The sequence below is a fragment of the Eupeodes corollae genome, chromosome 1, assembly GCF_945859685.1.
Source record: "Eupeodes corollae chromosome 1, idEupCoro1.1, whole genome shotgun sequence".
Lineage (NCBI taxonomy): Eukaryota > Metazoa > Arthropoda > Insecta > Diptera > Syrphidae > Eupeodes > Eupeodes corollae.
The window spans coordinates 213263241-213279796 of NC_079147.1; the positions used below are offsets into that span (position 1 = coordinate 213263241).

Sequence of the window (16556 nt, forward strand, 5' to 3'; positions counted from 1 at the left end):
ATTTCAAAGGCATCAGAAATCATGTCTTTTTTATAAAACAATATCGCAATAATCTTATCGTGATAAAATGTGCCAATCAGTGACTAATTAAGATGATTCATAAAAGACTTGAGAGTAATGATGTAGTATATGTTTTGTGATATAATTTGATAGATATTTAAATTTTGCTAAGAAGATGTGACTTTATTTTGCAATAGATTCTAGCAGTAACGCTTCTATTGAGAAAGTATTAACAAAATAAATTCTTTTAATTAAATCTTCATTAGCACTCAACTAACCTACATAGGTGTAGAAGTATTTCAATATTTTAGTTCTCTAATTTATTAATGCTTGAAAATAAGTTATAGATGATTTTCCGTTAACCCGCCAAATAATAGTAAGTGACTCAAAAGTTCTTCAACTTCTTATGTATAGGTTATTACTTTATATTACCCGCGTTTTGTTGGGAATAATGAATACTACCGATAAAAGTTAAAGTAGAATCTTACTACGGATGGGTTTTTGACATTTATACGAGTCTCGAAGGGATCTTATGTGATTTCGTTCTCAAATGTTGGTACGATTGATATTGCATTTGTATCTCGGTGGCTGTGTTCGTTGAATAGTTGTGCATTTGGGATCATGTGTTTTCCATTGGGGAAAAAATCAATCTGTTTCTGTTAATATTATTTAGTTTTGTTAATGAAAATGGACTAACTGTTAAGTTTTGCTATGTTTCCACCAAAGGTTTATCTCAGTTTAGATTAAATAAATCTTTTTAGAGTTTCCACCGCACAAGAAGATTCAAAAATGATTAAGTTTGACAGCACTTTCTAAAATGCAAATGGTGTTTCGAGGTTTTTTTGAAGTGTAAGTAAGATAGTTTGATTCGTGTTAAACAATAAAGAACTGAAAAGTTCAGCATTATATAAGAATATGCTATTTTCATGTGCAATTTTATTTTAAGTTGATTAAAACTATATTTTTTGGACACAAACATGGAAATAAACAGACCATAATGCATTTTCTGTAAGACCAACTCCTCCGCACAGGTTTTTCTTCACAAATGTTAACTCGACTCCAATCCCCGACTGGAATCGAGTCGATGAAAGCTCATTTCAACTCGATTCAGGTATGTAAAGCTCGCTTCAACACCACATGTTAATGTAGTAGTCTACGAACAAAACCCCTCCTTGAAGCAATTGTTAAATGAACTTTTTGTATAGAATCTCACTTACCAGATGATTTCTTACCATTTTTTCATGAAAACTATCAATTTAATAAGTTTTAGTTATTTTTTTTTTAAGTTTTGATTTTCACAAAACTTTCGTTTATGTGTGTTCTTTTTTATTATTATTCTGACAGGTCTTCTTTCAGTTGTACCAATTTTTTAATTTAAAAATTCTGGCTACTGCCGATGGTTTTTTTTGGGATTTTTCTACTATACTATTTATAGAATGGCAAAAGACACGTGTATTATTAACAAAACTTCAATTACAACATGACAACACGTTCGTTGAATAAAAGCAAAGTGATATGATACGTAAAATGACATAAGTAAAGGGTTTTCTTATGAGGACTTGACAACTTGCCCAATCAAATAACGTACATTCCTTCAAAATCAAGGTTCTTACGCAAAATGCGGCATACTGTGGTCTTAACCACGTGCAACGTCCCTGAGAACATCAGGGAATTGACTGATTTGGATCGTTTTGAAGAACCCGTTGCCTTACTGAGACGGTAAGATCATTTAGTGAGTGCGTTCACAAATTAAATTCAAAGGTGTCAAGTCCCTATCAGAAAACAAGATAGATTAGAATTGAGTGTTGGATCGCAGCACAGCGTCATGTTGTATTTATTTCGTTAAGTTATCTACTTTAAATCTACGCAAACAAATTTGTATTACAATTAATTGTACCTAAAACTATCTCAATTTTTTCAAGCTTAACAACTATTTTAATGGTTCAAAATCATAAAATCATACGATAGTTATTAAAAATCAATAAAAATACAAATTTTTCGCGGTTCTCCGAAAACGGAATCTTATAAAACAAAACAACAGCTCATTTTCAAGTTCTATTAATAACAATTCTTAACTAAAATGTACTCTATGTGATTTGAAAATTTTCAAACTAAATATTTGTCAATGTCTTTTTTTAGTAACCATTTAAAACCAAATTGAAACCAGAAGTTCCGAATATGAACAAAATCGTTTCTTCAGTTGTGAATTTTGGTAAACAGAAAACCCACATACATATATAACGAATTGAGGCAGAGTTTTGAAGTATTCTGACTTCTCAATCATTTTAAAACTTAGATCCCTTAGTTGTTTCTTTTTTTATTTACACTTAAATATTTAAATAAGAATACAATTGTTTACTGAGGCGTATACGTACTTTTATTGAAATTTCATTGAACTTTTAGCAAATATATTTGTTGTATACACGTTAGATACATCTTGTTTAAGGTTTTTTACCGCATTTTAACCTCAACCTCAAGTCTAATGTCTTAAAGTTCAATACATTAGTGGCATACATCGTTTGTTTGTTTATCATTTAAAACTTTCAAACAATGACAGAAACCAAAGAAAAAAAAACACTCCTTTTTTTAAATACTCTCACTTTCTTAACTTCAATGTGCATCGAATGTGCTTAACAAAAAGTGCGTCATCAAATGCTATTTTATTTTGTTGTACTTTTTTGTATATTTCGAAAGCACATACCCATTACCTCTATATCTTTAACAAACTGAAGTTAGGTCTTATAGGTATTACTACCACTTTCACTTTGCTCATTGCATTCATTGCATGACCAACGTCCAAAAGTCCAAGTATTTCAAGTCAACGAAATGAGAAAAAATAACTTGGACCTCGTCCACAAACAACGCAAACAGCCATTTCAAGCGAGTTATTATCGACTCTCGCTGCTCATTCGCCATTAGCTATAACTCAGAGTTTTGTTAGAAGCGCCCCATAAAGTGCATTGAACGCACCCATATGTACGTCTTGTCTATTGCTCTGTTTGTTTTTTATTACTCAATTAAACAAAGTAAAAAGAAAACTAAAAAAACAAAAAAACTATAACTCCCCTTCTACAAAGACTCTAAACTCTTTGTCATTAGAGAACGAACAAATCAGAAAAACTAGAGGACCAAATTGGATGCCTTGTGTTGTGCTGTGTTGTGAGTTGTAACAACACACAAAAATTCCAGCTCTCTTTTGTATGATAGATAAATGTCGTCTATGTAATGCTTTTCTATTATCTACGACATATTCTAAGACAACATTTGAAAACCCTCGAGCGAATGTAAATACACTGAGAGAAAATTAACGAACGTTTGCAATTCAAAAACGGAGAAGCTTGAATTATGACGAACAGAGTTTTAAAATATAAAAATATTGCATTTATTTGGAAATTGCACAAAGATTAAAATAAAATAAAAATAAACTAGGGAACAGTCCGTAAAAAACAACGGCCTACAGTTTATATTTACAAATCCAAACGGCTTATTTGAGAAAGTACTTTTTCATGACAATAATTACTCTTGGAGAATTTATCAATTCCTCGCAAGAGGCAGTCCCGTGAATAAAAACTTTAGGTGGCACAGGCAGGGATCGAACCCAAGACCTCTCGCATGACAGTTCTACGCACTGTTCACACTTTATAAAATGTTCATCTTTAAGGTGGGTATTTTTATAGTGCTATTTTTGGCAGAATTTTGAAAGCAACACTTTCGAACTTAAATTTCCTTTGATCTTCAAATGTATTTTATGTGTACCACAAATTGTTTCTATCCATAATCTTTAATCCAGAAAAGAACATTGTTATAATTTTAAACTTCTGATTTGAAGTAATTGTAATCGACCGAAACTTTTTAATTGAAATTTTTGATATTTCTCCACGTTCTATAAAATCTAAATCCACCGTCACACTCGCCCCCCCAGGTATTCTCATCAATATGCCCTCGAGTTTAGCTTCGTACGTACTGTCAAGTATAGAGATTAATTCTTTAGTTGTACTTCGCGAATATAGAATGCTTTACCACACTCTTTCTTTTCCAGTCGTTGCAATATTCAGGAATTTAAAAGATATTTACGAGTACACCGACCGACAGCAGCTTTAAAACCTTTTCTCCCTTTCCTAATATCATACTAAGTCACGGCATGCTGAGGGTGTCAAAAAGCCTCTTGTTTTGTCTTTAGATGAGAAAGATATTGACTTCAACATTTTTTTGTCGAAAACAAAATATTGTTGTTTACATTTTTTAAATTTAAGGATAATTCAAAAAATACTTCTAAACTCTTTGAAAGTCTGGAATTTCCAGATTAAATATAGCTAACACTTCTATTACATACTTTCTGTATTTTATTTCAAAAACATCATTTGCAAATTGAGAAGTATCGGCGGTGTGGAAAATCAGATCCTAGCCTCGTCTTTTTGTATTTTAATTTCAAAACATTTGCGCCAGTGTACATTTAAGACTTAATTTTAATTTGGTTGCACTGTAAATTCTCAACTGATGAAGCCTAATCGGCTTTGAACTATATAATGTGAACGTAGTCCATTGTACGTACATACTTTAAACAATTTACCAAAATAACTACTAGGTTGTTTAGTATTTCATTAAAAGAGCGTTGTAGAACAACGAATTGTCTTTTAGAGTGGACAGATATAAATTAAAGTCTAAGAATTGTGTTTATTATATTGAAACTACAAATTACTAAAGCAATTTTAGAAATAATTAAGTCGAACAATCTGTTTTCTTTTATTCTTTTGTTGTTAAACATTCATAAATTGGCGGTCCTGATATTTTGAATTGTGAACGTATTCTGGCAGTCTCAAAGTTTCAGGCACCTGACAGAAATTATATTGTTATTGAATTCTATTTCGAAGGTCACTTAATTCAGTTCAGAATCAATGTCACTAATATCTAGACTCAGATTTAAAAAACCAAAATGCAAATAAGTTGTTGCAAAAGATTTCTTGGTCTTGTATAGAAAGATCAGAAGTGCTGTCATTTGAATAACACTATTGAAATTACCTATTGATCGAAATTACTGCTAATGTCAGAAGAAGGAAAATGTAAGAAGTTTTAATTTAAATTCATATCCTTTTTGTATTTTGTGTATACATTTGCTATTCTCTTTATCTTTTAATTTTAACACCGACATTGATTTTATATAATAATTTATATTTAATAATATATTAAAGGACACTTCTTCAATACCAAAGTTACTAAAAACAACAATTATGCAATATTTATGAAGCAAGTTTAAGACATCCATATCATTTTTACTTTATAACATAAGTAGTTTGTGAGATGTAGTAATTAAAAAAACGCAAAAGCCGTAAATGAATCACTGGCAAATCATCAAAACTTAGCTTAACAAAGCACTTCCCGATACCGTATAGCTTTGAAATTCTGTACAAAGGTACGTCTTGTTCTAGAAAGAAATGAGTAAAATGAAGTTTTCACTTTAGCGTGCGTAGCATTCATCTACTTTTGATGTATTTTTAATACTTCAAATTTTTGTAGAATACTAAGGTTTATCATAGGATTGATCCAAGACAAAAGGTGTTTTCATTAGAAAGGGTTTTTTTTATATATATAATTTCTCAAAAGCTACGATCCGTTAGAGCATTAAATTTTGAAAACAAAAATTGTTCTATAAAATTGTAATTAAAAAAAATGCAATTTCTTTTTTTTTTAAAAAACTATTAAACCGGACAACTTAATTTGAAAATTAAATTAAAGACAAGTTTCCGTCTTTTCAAAATTATAAAGAATGACTTTGTTAATCAGGAGTTCCCCAACGTAGTTATTAAGGACCACTACTTTTTATATTAGCTATCAATGATGTTAGCTTTTGTGTACGATACTGTAACATTTTAGTCTATGGGAATGATATGAAAATCTACAAAAGCACACAATCTATAACCGATCGATTACAATTCCAAGAGAAGTTCTTGTTATTTGGTGGAAATAACAGTGGTATTAGCTTAATTCAATGTCAGGCAATGCATTTCTCTTAAGAGACGTAATCCTAATTCGATTGATTATAAAATATCATAGCACTTTTTAAATCGCTTTTTTAGTCTGAATTCTTATTAATTTAAAAAAAAAATTGGGTGGCGCAACAGTTCGTTGAGAATTAGGGCCTAGTGACTTACAACTCTCAACCATTCCTGTTTGCGAGTAATTTTGTCAGGAATGGAGAGGACCTAATGTTTATATGCCGAATCCGAACGGCTAATTTGAGAAAGCACTTTTTCATGACAAGAGTAACTTTTGGAGAATTTTTCAATTCCTCGCAAGAGGCAGTACCCGTGAAAAGACTTAAGATGGAATAGGCAGGGATCGAACCCAAGACCACTGGCATGATAGTCCAACGCACTAACCATCATGCCACGGGTACTACTTCTCATTAATTCTAGTCAACTTTAAATGTTAGGATTTCTTGAACGTTGGTCTAAAGAATTTCAGGATTCTTATGCTACTCTCGCTCTATAAAACACTGGTCCGACCGAATCTTGAGTACGCATCTCAGATATGGACTCCATTAGAGATCCACAAGAATAGAATATAATCTGTACATTGCAACTTTATAACGTCTTAAGAGGGCTAACATGACCTCATCCTTAAAACCATCCTCCTTATAAGATGACTGAATAAAGCTTTTTCAAACGCAGACTCTATTAAAAAGGATGGTTTATAATGATATTGTCTATATTCTTGAAGTCTAAAGCGGTGTAATAAATGCACTTGATTTATTTATTGTAGAAGTTTAAGATTCTATTGAGGTAACCACAATACCTGATATTTTAATAAGTACATATATCCCAACCATGTCTTAACCTTTAACTTTAAATTCATCTAAGAACATTCTTGAAAATTACAAGTCATTTAAATGTTGTAGTAATTAGTTTGTAATTTAAATATTACTAACAATTTTTTTAACGATTGTAAAGGGTGACTTTTTAGCTATTATCTTTTTGGCAACAGTGGTTTAAACAGCTGACGCAAGTTTGAATTGAATTGAAATATAAATCGTCTTACAAACGAACAACGCTCGCAAAGTATTGAATGTTATTATCAAAATGCGTGCTCTTATACGAGCAAGAAAGTTCATCGCGCGCTTCTTCCATTTTATGGTCACTTTAATCGAACCACTGAAGCAGCTATTCGGGCTACTGTGACTAAATTTCGCACAAAATGTACATTGTTGGACATTAAGCCATCACGCTTACGTAGAGTGCGAACTAAAGAAAATATCGTCGCTGTACCGACCAGTGTTAATGATGACCATCAATTATCGAATTGTCACCGTTCGGAGCAATTGGGCGTCTGTTACTAAAGAACGTGGAAAATTTTGCAGAAGGATTTAGTTGTGATACCTTTCAAAATTCAGCTGGTGTAATAATTGAAGCCAGACGACCTACTGCAACATACAATTTTTGGTGAATGGGCTCTTGGAAAGTAGGCTCAAGATCCACTTTTTTACCAAAAGATTGTGTTCAGCGACGAAGCTCATTTTTGGCTCCATGGGTACGTTAATAAGCAGAATTGTCGGTTTTGGAGTGAATATCAGCCAGAAGCATTGCAAGGGCTACCAATGCATCCATAGAAAGTCACGGTTTTGTGCGGTTTATGGGCTGGTGGCATAATTGGACCTTACTTCTTTGAAGATGATGCGAATGGTGAGAAAATACAAGAGCTTGAATTGCATGACATGTGGTTTCAACAAGACGGAATGAAAGAGTGTTCCAACATTGGACTAAATGAATGAACCATTTGAGGCGGAGTCAAGGTCAACATTTGCATGAAATAATCTTTAAACATTAAATTACATGGACGGTTCTATCGTTTAAAATAAAGATTTCATGCATTTTTCTGAATTGTATGTGTTTTTTTTTTCAAAAAAATTTCTTACAGCTTTTAAAACATCTTCCTATATTTTGTATTTTAATAGTGTATTGGTTTTGTAATTCGTTTTATTTCTTTCGCAAAAATCAATGTGCTATCGTTATTTTTGCTTTGTTTTAAGACCTTTTTTTTAAATATGGATCTTACCAAAATGAGGACCGAAACTACTCGCTCTCGTCTTTTGATGCACCTTTATTTATTATTATTATTCTCTTAAATGATAAAAAAACTTAGAAATCTTGATAATTATATATTTCTGTAATTTAATTTCCTGTCTCCTATATTAATCTATTAAGGAAAATTAAGTATCAAAAAATTGAGTACTCATTAAAATATTACTTTCGACAGCACTGAGAGCTATATTTTAGTTATTTAATTGTTGAAGTGTTTTTCTCCCACAAGTGGCAAGTTTTTCTTGTTGGTTTTTAAAAAAAGCGCCACACAACAAAAATACAAATTAACCAAGCCCGCTTCGCTTTCCACTTAACATTTTCCATCCACAGTTACAACCTACCCACCACCTGAACTCGTTAAAAGTCGGCAGCGAATTAGAGCCACCATTACCTACTATATTATTAGCGGTACCATGCGGTCAGTTTTTTCTTTTTTTACCATTGACAATTTAATCGCAAGGTAATTTGCCTTAGCGATGAGTTTATCATAATTTAGTGTCATTTGGCTTAATGAAAATCTCCGACTTATGTGGCAGAATCATCCGGCTATAAAGTTGTTGTTGTTGTTGTGGTTCTGTTGCCCACTGACCACTCTTAAAAACGTAGTCATAGGTACTAGGTACATACATATATGTAGTTAAAGAGTGCTCCTGTTCTTTGATGATGATCATGGATGAAAATCATTGCTTTAGAAACTGCAAATTGCTTATACTCGTCTATATCGTATATCGTATATCTCAGGAATTAAATTATTCCAAGAAGATAATAGTGAAAATGAACCTCGATTGAGAGGATGATGGTCCGTCTGAACCATCTTCCTATTTCTACTGTTCCTATGTCTATATACCTATTCTATCGTAAAATGTATATGCTCTGGATATCATCATCATCGTTGGTCGTCAAGAGTTTTATTGGCCATTAAGAAAAGAGCTCTTGTGGAAAAACCAGGAAGTTATTTCGATGTCGCCATTATTTGTTGTTCTGTTCAATTGGGTATTTTTTTTATTTTTTGTATTCAAAGTGGAGAAAATTATCTTTTCTTAAGAACTTAAGTGTTTGTAACGTTTTATATAAGTCGCAGTTAATTGGTTATTACTTGAGGGCTTGAATGGAATGAAGTTTTAAATTGATTTTAATTATATAGAATATAACTTTCGAAACAAAATGTGATAAGGCTTCTTTTTAGTACAGTTTAATTGGAATCTTCATTAAATAAGAAGGTGTTTGTTAATTCTTCTGTAGTGTTACCTTTTTGATATCTCTGCAAGAAGGCAACAATTATAAATATAAAGCCATCTAATTGGCATTCTGATCTTTACCTCTCTTATCCAACTTTATTAGTTCCAATTTTAAGATGCATCAATTTTTATTTGCCACAATCACTAACGGCTTTGATTAAAACGGTTTGATAACTATCTGACCTATATTAACAGAAAATGTACCCTTATTTAAGTAAAAGAAGAGTTTTAAGAAGAAAATATCGCAGCTGTTTCGGCTAGTGTTAATGCTGACCATCAATTATCGATTCTTCGCCGTTGGCAGCAATTGGGCCTTTGTTACTCAACAACGTGGACAATTTTGCGCAAGGATTTAGGTGTGATTCCTTTCAAAACACAGCTGGTGCAAGAATTGAATCCGAACGACCTACTGCAAAGAATTGTTGGTGATTGGCTCTGGGAAGGTTAGCCGAAGATCCACTTTTACCGAAAAATTGTTTCCAGCGACGAAGCTCATTTTTAAGCTCAATGGGTACGTAAATAAGCAGAATTATCGATTTCGGAGTGAATATCAGCCAGAAGCATTGCAAAAGCTACCAATATATCCACAAAAAGTCACAGTTTGGTGCGGTTTATGGGCTGGTGGCATCATTGGACCTTACTTCTTTAAAGATGATGCAACGGTTTGATAACTATCTGACCTACATATATTAGCAATTGTACTTATGAACCTGAGATAAATTCTAAAGGGCCCTTTTTTAGACGTGTTGTTTTCAAAAGAAATAAAACGCATGCAATTTAATGCTTTTGGCTAAGTATTTAGGTTTTGTTGTAAGCATAGGAACTTGCTAACCTGTTTCTAGAATGATTACGGGCAACTGACAGTCGCAACGGTAGCTGGATTGAATATATTAAAGGCCAGCAGGCCAATTTTGGCATCTTTTTGCCGTATCCACTTTGGGGACATATGAAAGCAATAACGCTCCAAATATTTTCTTCTAAGGCGTAAATTGTTTTGGACTTATCTGGTCAAACAAACTATTTTACTTAAATACACAAAAAAAATCCCAACAGTTTTAAATTGCATGATCTTGGAGGACTCGATAGAGGCCCAAGGCGAAGACGCGAAAAAATTGATTGTTCCGTTTGCTGTAGGGCATGTATCGGCGTCTTATTGAAACTAAAGGTCAGTCGTCTAGATCAATATTCTTCAATTCAGGGAAAAAAGGCATTAATCATGGACTTCCCTGTTTGACTGTAACATTATGACAGGCTTCATTTTTGAAGAAATATGGTTCAATGGTTACCTCAGCGACTTTTTTAGAATGTAATGGGAGGCATCTCAAAATAAATTTGAGGATTATCAAAAATTTGAAAGCGTTGTTCAGGCGTTCATTATGAAACTAAAACTAAACTCACCATAAATCAAATGACAGCTGTCAAAAAGATCAACTCCGAAAATCATTTTGTTAAATTGAAAACCAAACGTTTAAAAAAACACCTTTTTTAATCCCTCCGAAACATAAATACAATATGGCATGTTATGGATGTTTGACAGTTTCTTCAAAAAAATATGATTGTTATTCATTGATTAATTTTTAATAAGATACATAAACATAAATTACTTCATTAATGACACTAAATGTCATTGTGTCCGATTTTTTAAATATTTTTTTCGTTAGTATTTGAACTTTTATAAACTGACAGAAATAATGAAACTCAATTTATATTCGTGTAAATAAGTCATTTATATTAATGTTTATACCCCACAGAAAGGTTCAGTGGCCCTCTGAATTTATTGACCGCACTTTTACTATAGTGCGCACTCAGCATTAACTCAACTGTCAAATTGAGTTAGTGTCTGTTCGATGTGCAGACAAAATAAAAACACCACATCACTCGACATGTTTCGTATGTGTCATGTTTTTTCAATCTAACGGCACTGAAGGACATTAAATCTCATGTGTATACGAGATACTGTTTCTTTTACCTTCAGATAACATGGAAGGATTTTCTGGGACAAACCACATGAAATATTTGACAGCATTAGAAAAAAGTTTAAGGTCAGACGAGAGTACCTATGTGTAAGATCGTTGAGTCGCCATCGCTCGCCATCATAATATCGTAGTCGGCTGTAGTTGCCGCAGCCGCCACATGTGTGGTATGAAAGTTTTTGTTAGACGCGCCGCCGCGCCGGCAACAAATTTCCAACCATTGTCAAAACAGTAGGACAATTTACAGCATAAAGTTAGAAAAAAATCGATAATTACATAATTTTTGGTAAAACTCTATTTGCTTTATTTTTTTTTTCTAAAAATGTGATGTTTTTGTACAAATAAGTTCATAAAACTTGAAATTTGATTAATTGTCCAAAGTGTTTTTTTTGCAGTGATTTTAGTTCAATTTCAAAAATTCTGAGCTCCACTGTTTACAGCCAGGTCGCCCATGTTGTTAGATATATTTTTGACATTAATCTTGGAATGTGCGGTTTAAAAATAACTGTCGGCTCAATAGACATCACCTCCAGGGCGAAAAATTTACAACGGAAAAGTGATGATAAAAAGCATTAGAGGTGGTTGGTGGTGAACAAAAGAGGCTGGTATTGGTAAGTTTAGTTATCGTGGGTGATACGAAAAATATAAGTAATACAACAAAAAGAAACAATAAAGTGCTAACTGTGAGATATATTTGCAACATTGTTGTGCTTAAGACCATTGGCTCCTTTGAGGTCAGAACAAATTGGAATGTCACTAAATTTTGTTCATAAAATGATCAAATATAAAATAGATATGAAATGACTTACCTTAGTTCTGTAAAGGGGATTGTTAAAATCCCAATCCGGTGCGACAAACAAGTAACCGCATTTTGATACTTTCCGTGATGCCTGAAATAATCAAAGATTGTAGAGTTAGTTCGTTTTTTCAAACTTTAAACACAATGTTTATTAACAAAATTTAAATACAACAAGCTTAACTTTAAAGATAAATGTCACTTATGATTAAAGTAAAATAATATAAAACGAGCATACATTTAAAAATAAAACTATAAATCAGAGCTTTGAATATACCTTAAACCAATGCTTGTCACAACAGCCAATAAATTCGTGCTCTAATAGAATTGTTTTACTAAATGACACTACATACAAAATATAAATCAATCAATCGTGTTCCAATTTTTCGCAATAAACAATATTTTTCAAATTTTCCTATTTCTCTAGCAACATATTGCATCAACAATGTATTCAACAATTAATTAGCTACTTACATTTACTTGAGTTCTCATTGCAAATTGTGTGTCTAATGGCGCCCTAAAAGGTTACAATTACCAATAATCAAAATCCAATCAACTTGTCACTTAAAATTAAGTATAAAGAAGAAAAAGTGAAATAAAAATAGCCCCAGTTTTATAAAATTAGAATTCACCAGACATTAAAACCGTAAAGCAACAAAAAAAAATAACATTATTACAATCGACCAAACCTATTGGGGCCATTTAAATTCCCATAAATCACCATTAAATGGAATTGTTTTATATCTTTTATTTTTGTTCGCTTCTATTTGTTGTTGTTAAGTGTTCTAATAGATTCGGATACGGATCATTATGTACGAGAGGCTCAAAATTACAACATGCTTGCGCCACTTGGGGGCGATCAAATTCTGCTACTGTTGAACGCTTAGGCTGTCAGTCTGGACACGATATAGAGTATACCTAATAGAAGTCTAGTCTAGTCTCTCGAGCTACTTCTACTCCACCCGCCACCAACAATCATGAGTGTCCCATTTTAAATTGGAAGACAATTTTGTTTAACAAAAGTTGCACTGGCTTTGTGCTTTAGTCTAGGCATAAGACAGGTATTAGGTTAGGTATATGGCAGATAATGATGATGATGATGACTCATTTAGTCACGACTTTTTCGTACTGAAATTCGCATTGGAGAAACGAATTGAATGACAGAAATGTTGCACAAATAAATGCAAATGTTGCCTATAAAGTGTTTATTTAATGTTCCATCAACATAAATATCCAAAACATGGAATATTTTCATAAAAATTCTTCTATCAACGTTTTTGTGTATGAAGATAGTTTTTTTTTTTTATAGTTTTCCTTTAAACATTTTTGAAAAAAATCTTGATATGAATTCTGCTTGAAGTCGATCATTTCCAAGAACTTTTCGTAATACAAACAATATTGAGTAATTTTGAAAAGAGAAATAACCCTATAATATAGTTTCTAAGTGTTTTAATACATATTTTAAATCATTGAACGAAAAGAATGAGAAGTACTGAAGACGCCTTCTCAATTCGGTATTACGTATTTATTCCCAAATGTCATTTTCTGAATTCAAAGGTCGACAAAATTAAGTTTTTTTTGTCTCAAAAAGGATTAAGATGTCCTTAATGCGAATCTCACCTTTAAATTTTTCTATCACATCAGGTTTTCAATATAGGCTACTTTAAAAATGCTTAAAACAATAAAAAACATTGTTTTCAAGCTTAAGGTTAAACTCAAAATATCTCTTAACAATAACTTGTAGGATAACTTTAAAATTTAAAGCATTTAAGTATTTTATTTAGTTTCTGGAAATTCTCATTAGTTGTGACTTTATAAGTCTTTATTTGAATCTAAGTGAACTTTTGAGAAAAACTTGAATTTTATACTTTCAAAGTTTTTTCTTTTAATATATTTAAGAATGTTTACTGCTGATTTCGAATCCAAAATTCTTATTTTAACTATTTGCTCAACTTTTAAAAATACTCGTTTTCAACATAAGGTTATTATTTTTTAATATTTAAATCAAAAACTTAGTACAATGGAATTGTTTTAACAACAGATTTGTTGCAAGAACATAACTTTCTTTCAAACAGTTTTACTTTTTTCTGTCGAAAACCATTGTAGCGTAAATAGTTTAGCGTTTTTTTAGATTTTTGTAAAACAGGTGAAATCTAACAACTTTTTCGTTTTTCGAATATTATTTGTAATAATATAAATGCCTAAACTGAATACTAAAGGAAATGATAATAGAATTGGATAATGATCACGGAAATTAATGAAAAGAAGTTACTTCATAAATTTAGATATCCCCATTTGGCATTTGTACTATTTTTCGAATTTAAAAAAGTGATATCTTGAAAATCTGACATGAGACATCCATTTTGAAGTCGGATTTATTTATAAACATTTATTATATATATTTATTTGTAAACAAGCAAAAGTTGTTTTTTCTTTTTGAAAAATATCATCATTTTCTGCTGCAGACAAACCTTAAAGAGCGGAACGTGTTTTTGTTTCGTGAAACGAGAAAACATGTTTTTTTTTCAAATTAAATGTTTTAAAATTCAAAAACACATGCCATTTTATAAGAGCAACATACATTCAGTGCAACAAAACTGCTTCAAATAAATGTGTCTGGATACTTTCTTTTTTATAACGCAACAAAGCATAACACCAAAAGAAAAACAAGCAAACATGTTTCGTTCAAAACAAAACATTGACTTCGCTGTTTTATTTATTTCCTTCGTTACACTTTAAAGTATTTTTTTATCGATCTACTTTTTGTGCTCATTTTAATAAAAATGGAAGCAAATAGAAAAAAATCCTTTTTAAGTCAAGGCAATTAGAAAGATAAAACTTTTACAAAAAAACCAAAAAGCATAAAAACATTGTACAATATACGTTTCTTGATAATTGAATCAAAAACGTTTTGTTCGATTCAGACACAAATCGAAACAAGAAACAAAACATTTAAAAAAACATATATTTCTGACAATCGAATCAAAAATGGTTTTAAGATTCAGACACAATTAGAAAGATAAAACTTTTATATAAATTGAAACAAGAAATAAAACGTTTTGCCTATCGAATCAAAAACGCTTTGTTTGATGCAGTGTGAATTTCAGAATTAAAATATGAGCAGTAAATGAATATCTATTTTCATTAATTTGTTAAGTTCTTAAAAATATACAAAATATTTCCAGGATTTATCATCTGTTTCTGCTTAATTTCTGTTAACTTTTGATGTCAAAGTAAAGGGTGATTTGTATGCTATTATATTTTTAGCAACACTGACAGCTGACGCACGTTTCTTGTTTTGTTTCACTGTCAAACATCTTCAGCATGGTCTATAATTTAACCATGAAACGTTTTACAAAAGAACAACGCTTGCAAACTATTGAATTTTAGTATCGAAAGGTTAGAGGGCCTTTACCTAAAACTGAGCAGGCTTGGTATGAGTAAGCCATTGTTGTATATACTTTATGATATGCTTAACGGTAGAAAGTTTGTTGTCAAAAGTGGCAATTTAACTTCTACCACAACATTCTCAATTAAAAATGGTCTTCAACAGGGGGTGGTGAATTCGCCGATCCTCTTCAGCATTTACACCAGCGATCTGATAGGTAGTCTTACAAAGGCAATTGCGTACGCCGACGATCTAATTGCGTACAGAACGGCCCGAAAGGTTGAGGTTATTAGAATTCCCTTGCAACGTGATTTCGACAAGATTCAGCGATATTGAGACGACTGGAAACTGAAAATAAATGTCCAGAAGTCGGAGACAATTCTGTTCCGGACTCCGTTGGCCACGAGGGATACGTGTAAGAATTGGCGCAAAATGGTCATCGTTGATCTTATCGGGCAGCCATTAGCGAGCAAAAGCGTAGAGAAGTACATCGGTATCTGGTAAGATCAGTATTTATATTTCGACAGAAATATAAATACTCGACCAGGGCCAGAGGAGCCTTCGCTCTGACGAAACGGCTGTTTTTTAGCAGTCGGCTTGACCCCAGAGTGAAGGTAATTTGCTACACGGCCCTCATACGGTCAATGAACGTTTATGGTTGTCCTGTGTGGTTCGGAAGTTTCGCGTGTTTGAGCGGCAGTGTTTACGACGCTGTACCGGTTTATATCGAACAGCCGAGTCTTCTTATGTGCATTATTATTCCAGCGAGGTCCTTTACAACGGGGCTCGAATCAACAGAATTGATAATTTTGTAATAAAAGTCGTCCGAGGTCACATTGCAAGAGCTATGTCTTCGACCAACAATTTAATTTTCGGGGCGTTCTTTCCGAACGACGAGTATTTTAAAAGTGCACGCTTGAGCGGCTTCATTCCACCAGAGGCATTCCTCTTTTTAGATAGATGCGGTCTAATACAGGATAGATTGGGAGTTCCGCTAATCTACCACGTCAGACGAAGAACCGTGGATAGGCGTCTATCATACAATCGGAATGTGATGGCACAAGGCGGAGCAAAGTAGGGCTGTGT

At 32.4% G+C, this 16556-nt stretch overlaps 1 protein-coding gene across 2 annotated transcripts in view; it reads right to left on the reverse strand.

Annotated features, from left to right (window-relative positions):
• The window catches only part of LOC129941130 (protein outspread), a 222528-nt gene that overhangs the window by 73160 nt on the left and 132812 nt on the right, over positions 1–16556 (reverse strand). For both annotated transcript variants that reach the window (XM_056049682.1, XM_056049683.1), the window contains exon 2: positions 12096–12176. In XM_056049682.1, the coding sequence (XP_055905657.1) occupies positions 12096–12176 (81 nt within the window). The remainder of the gene's footprint in view (positions 1–12095; positions 12177–16556) is intronic.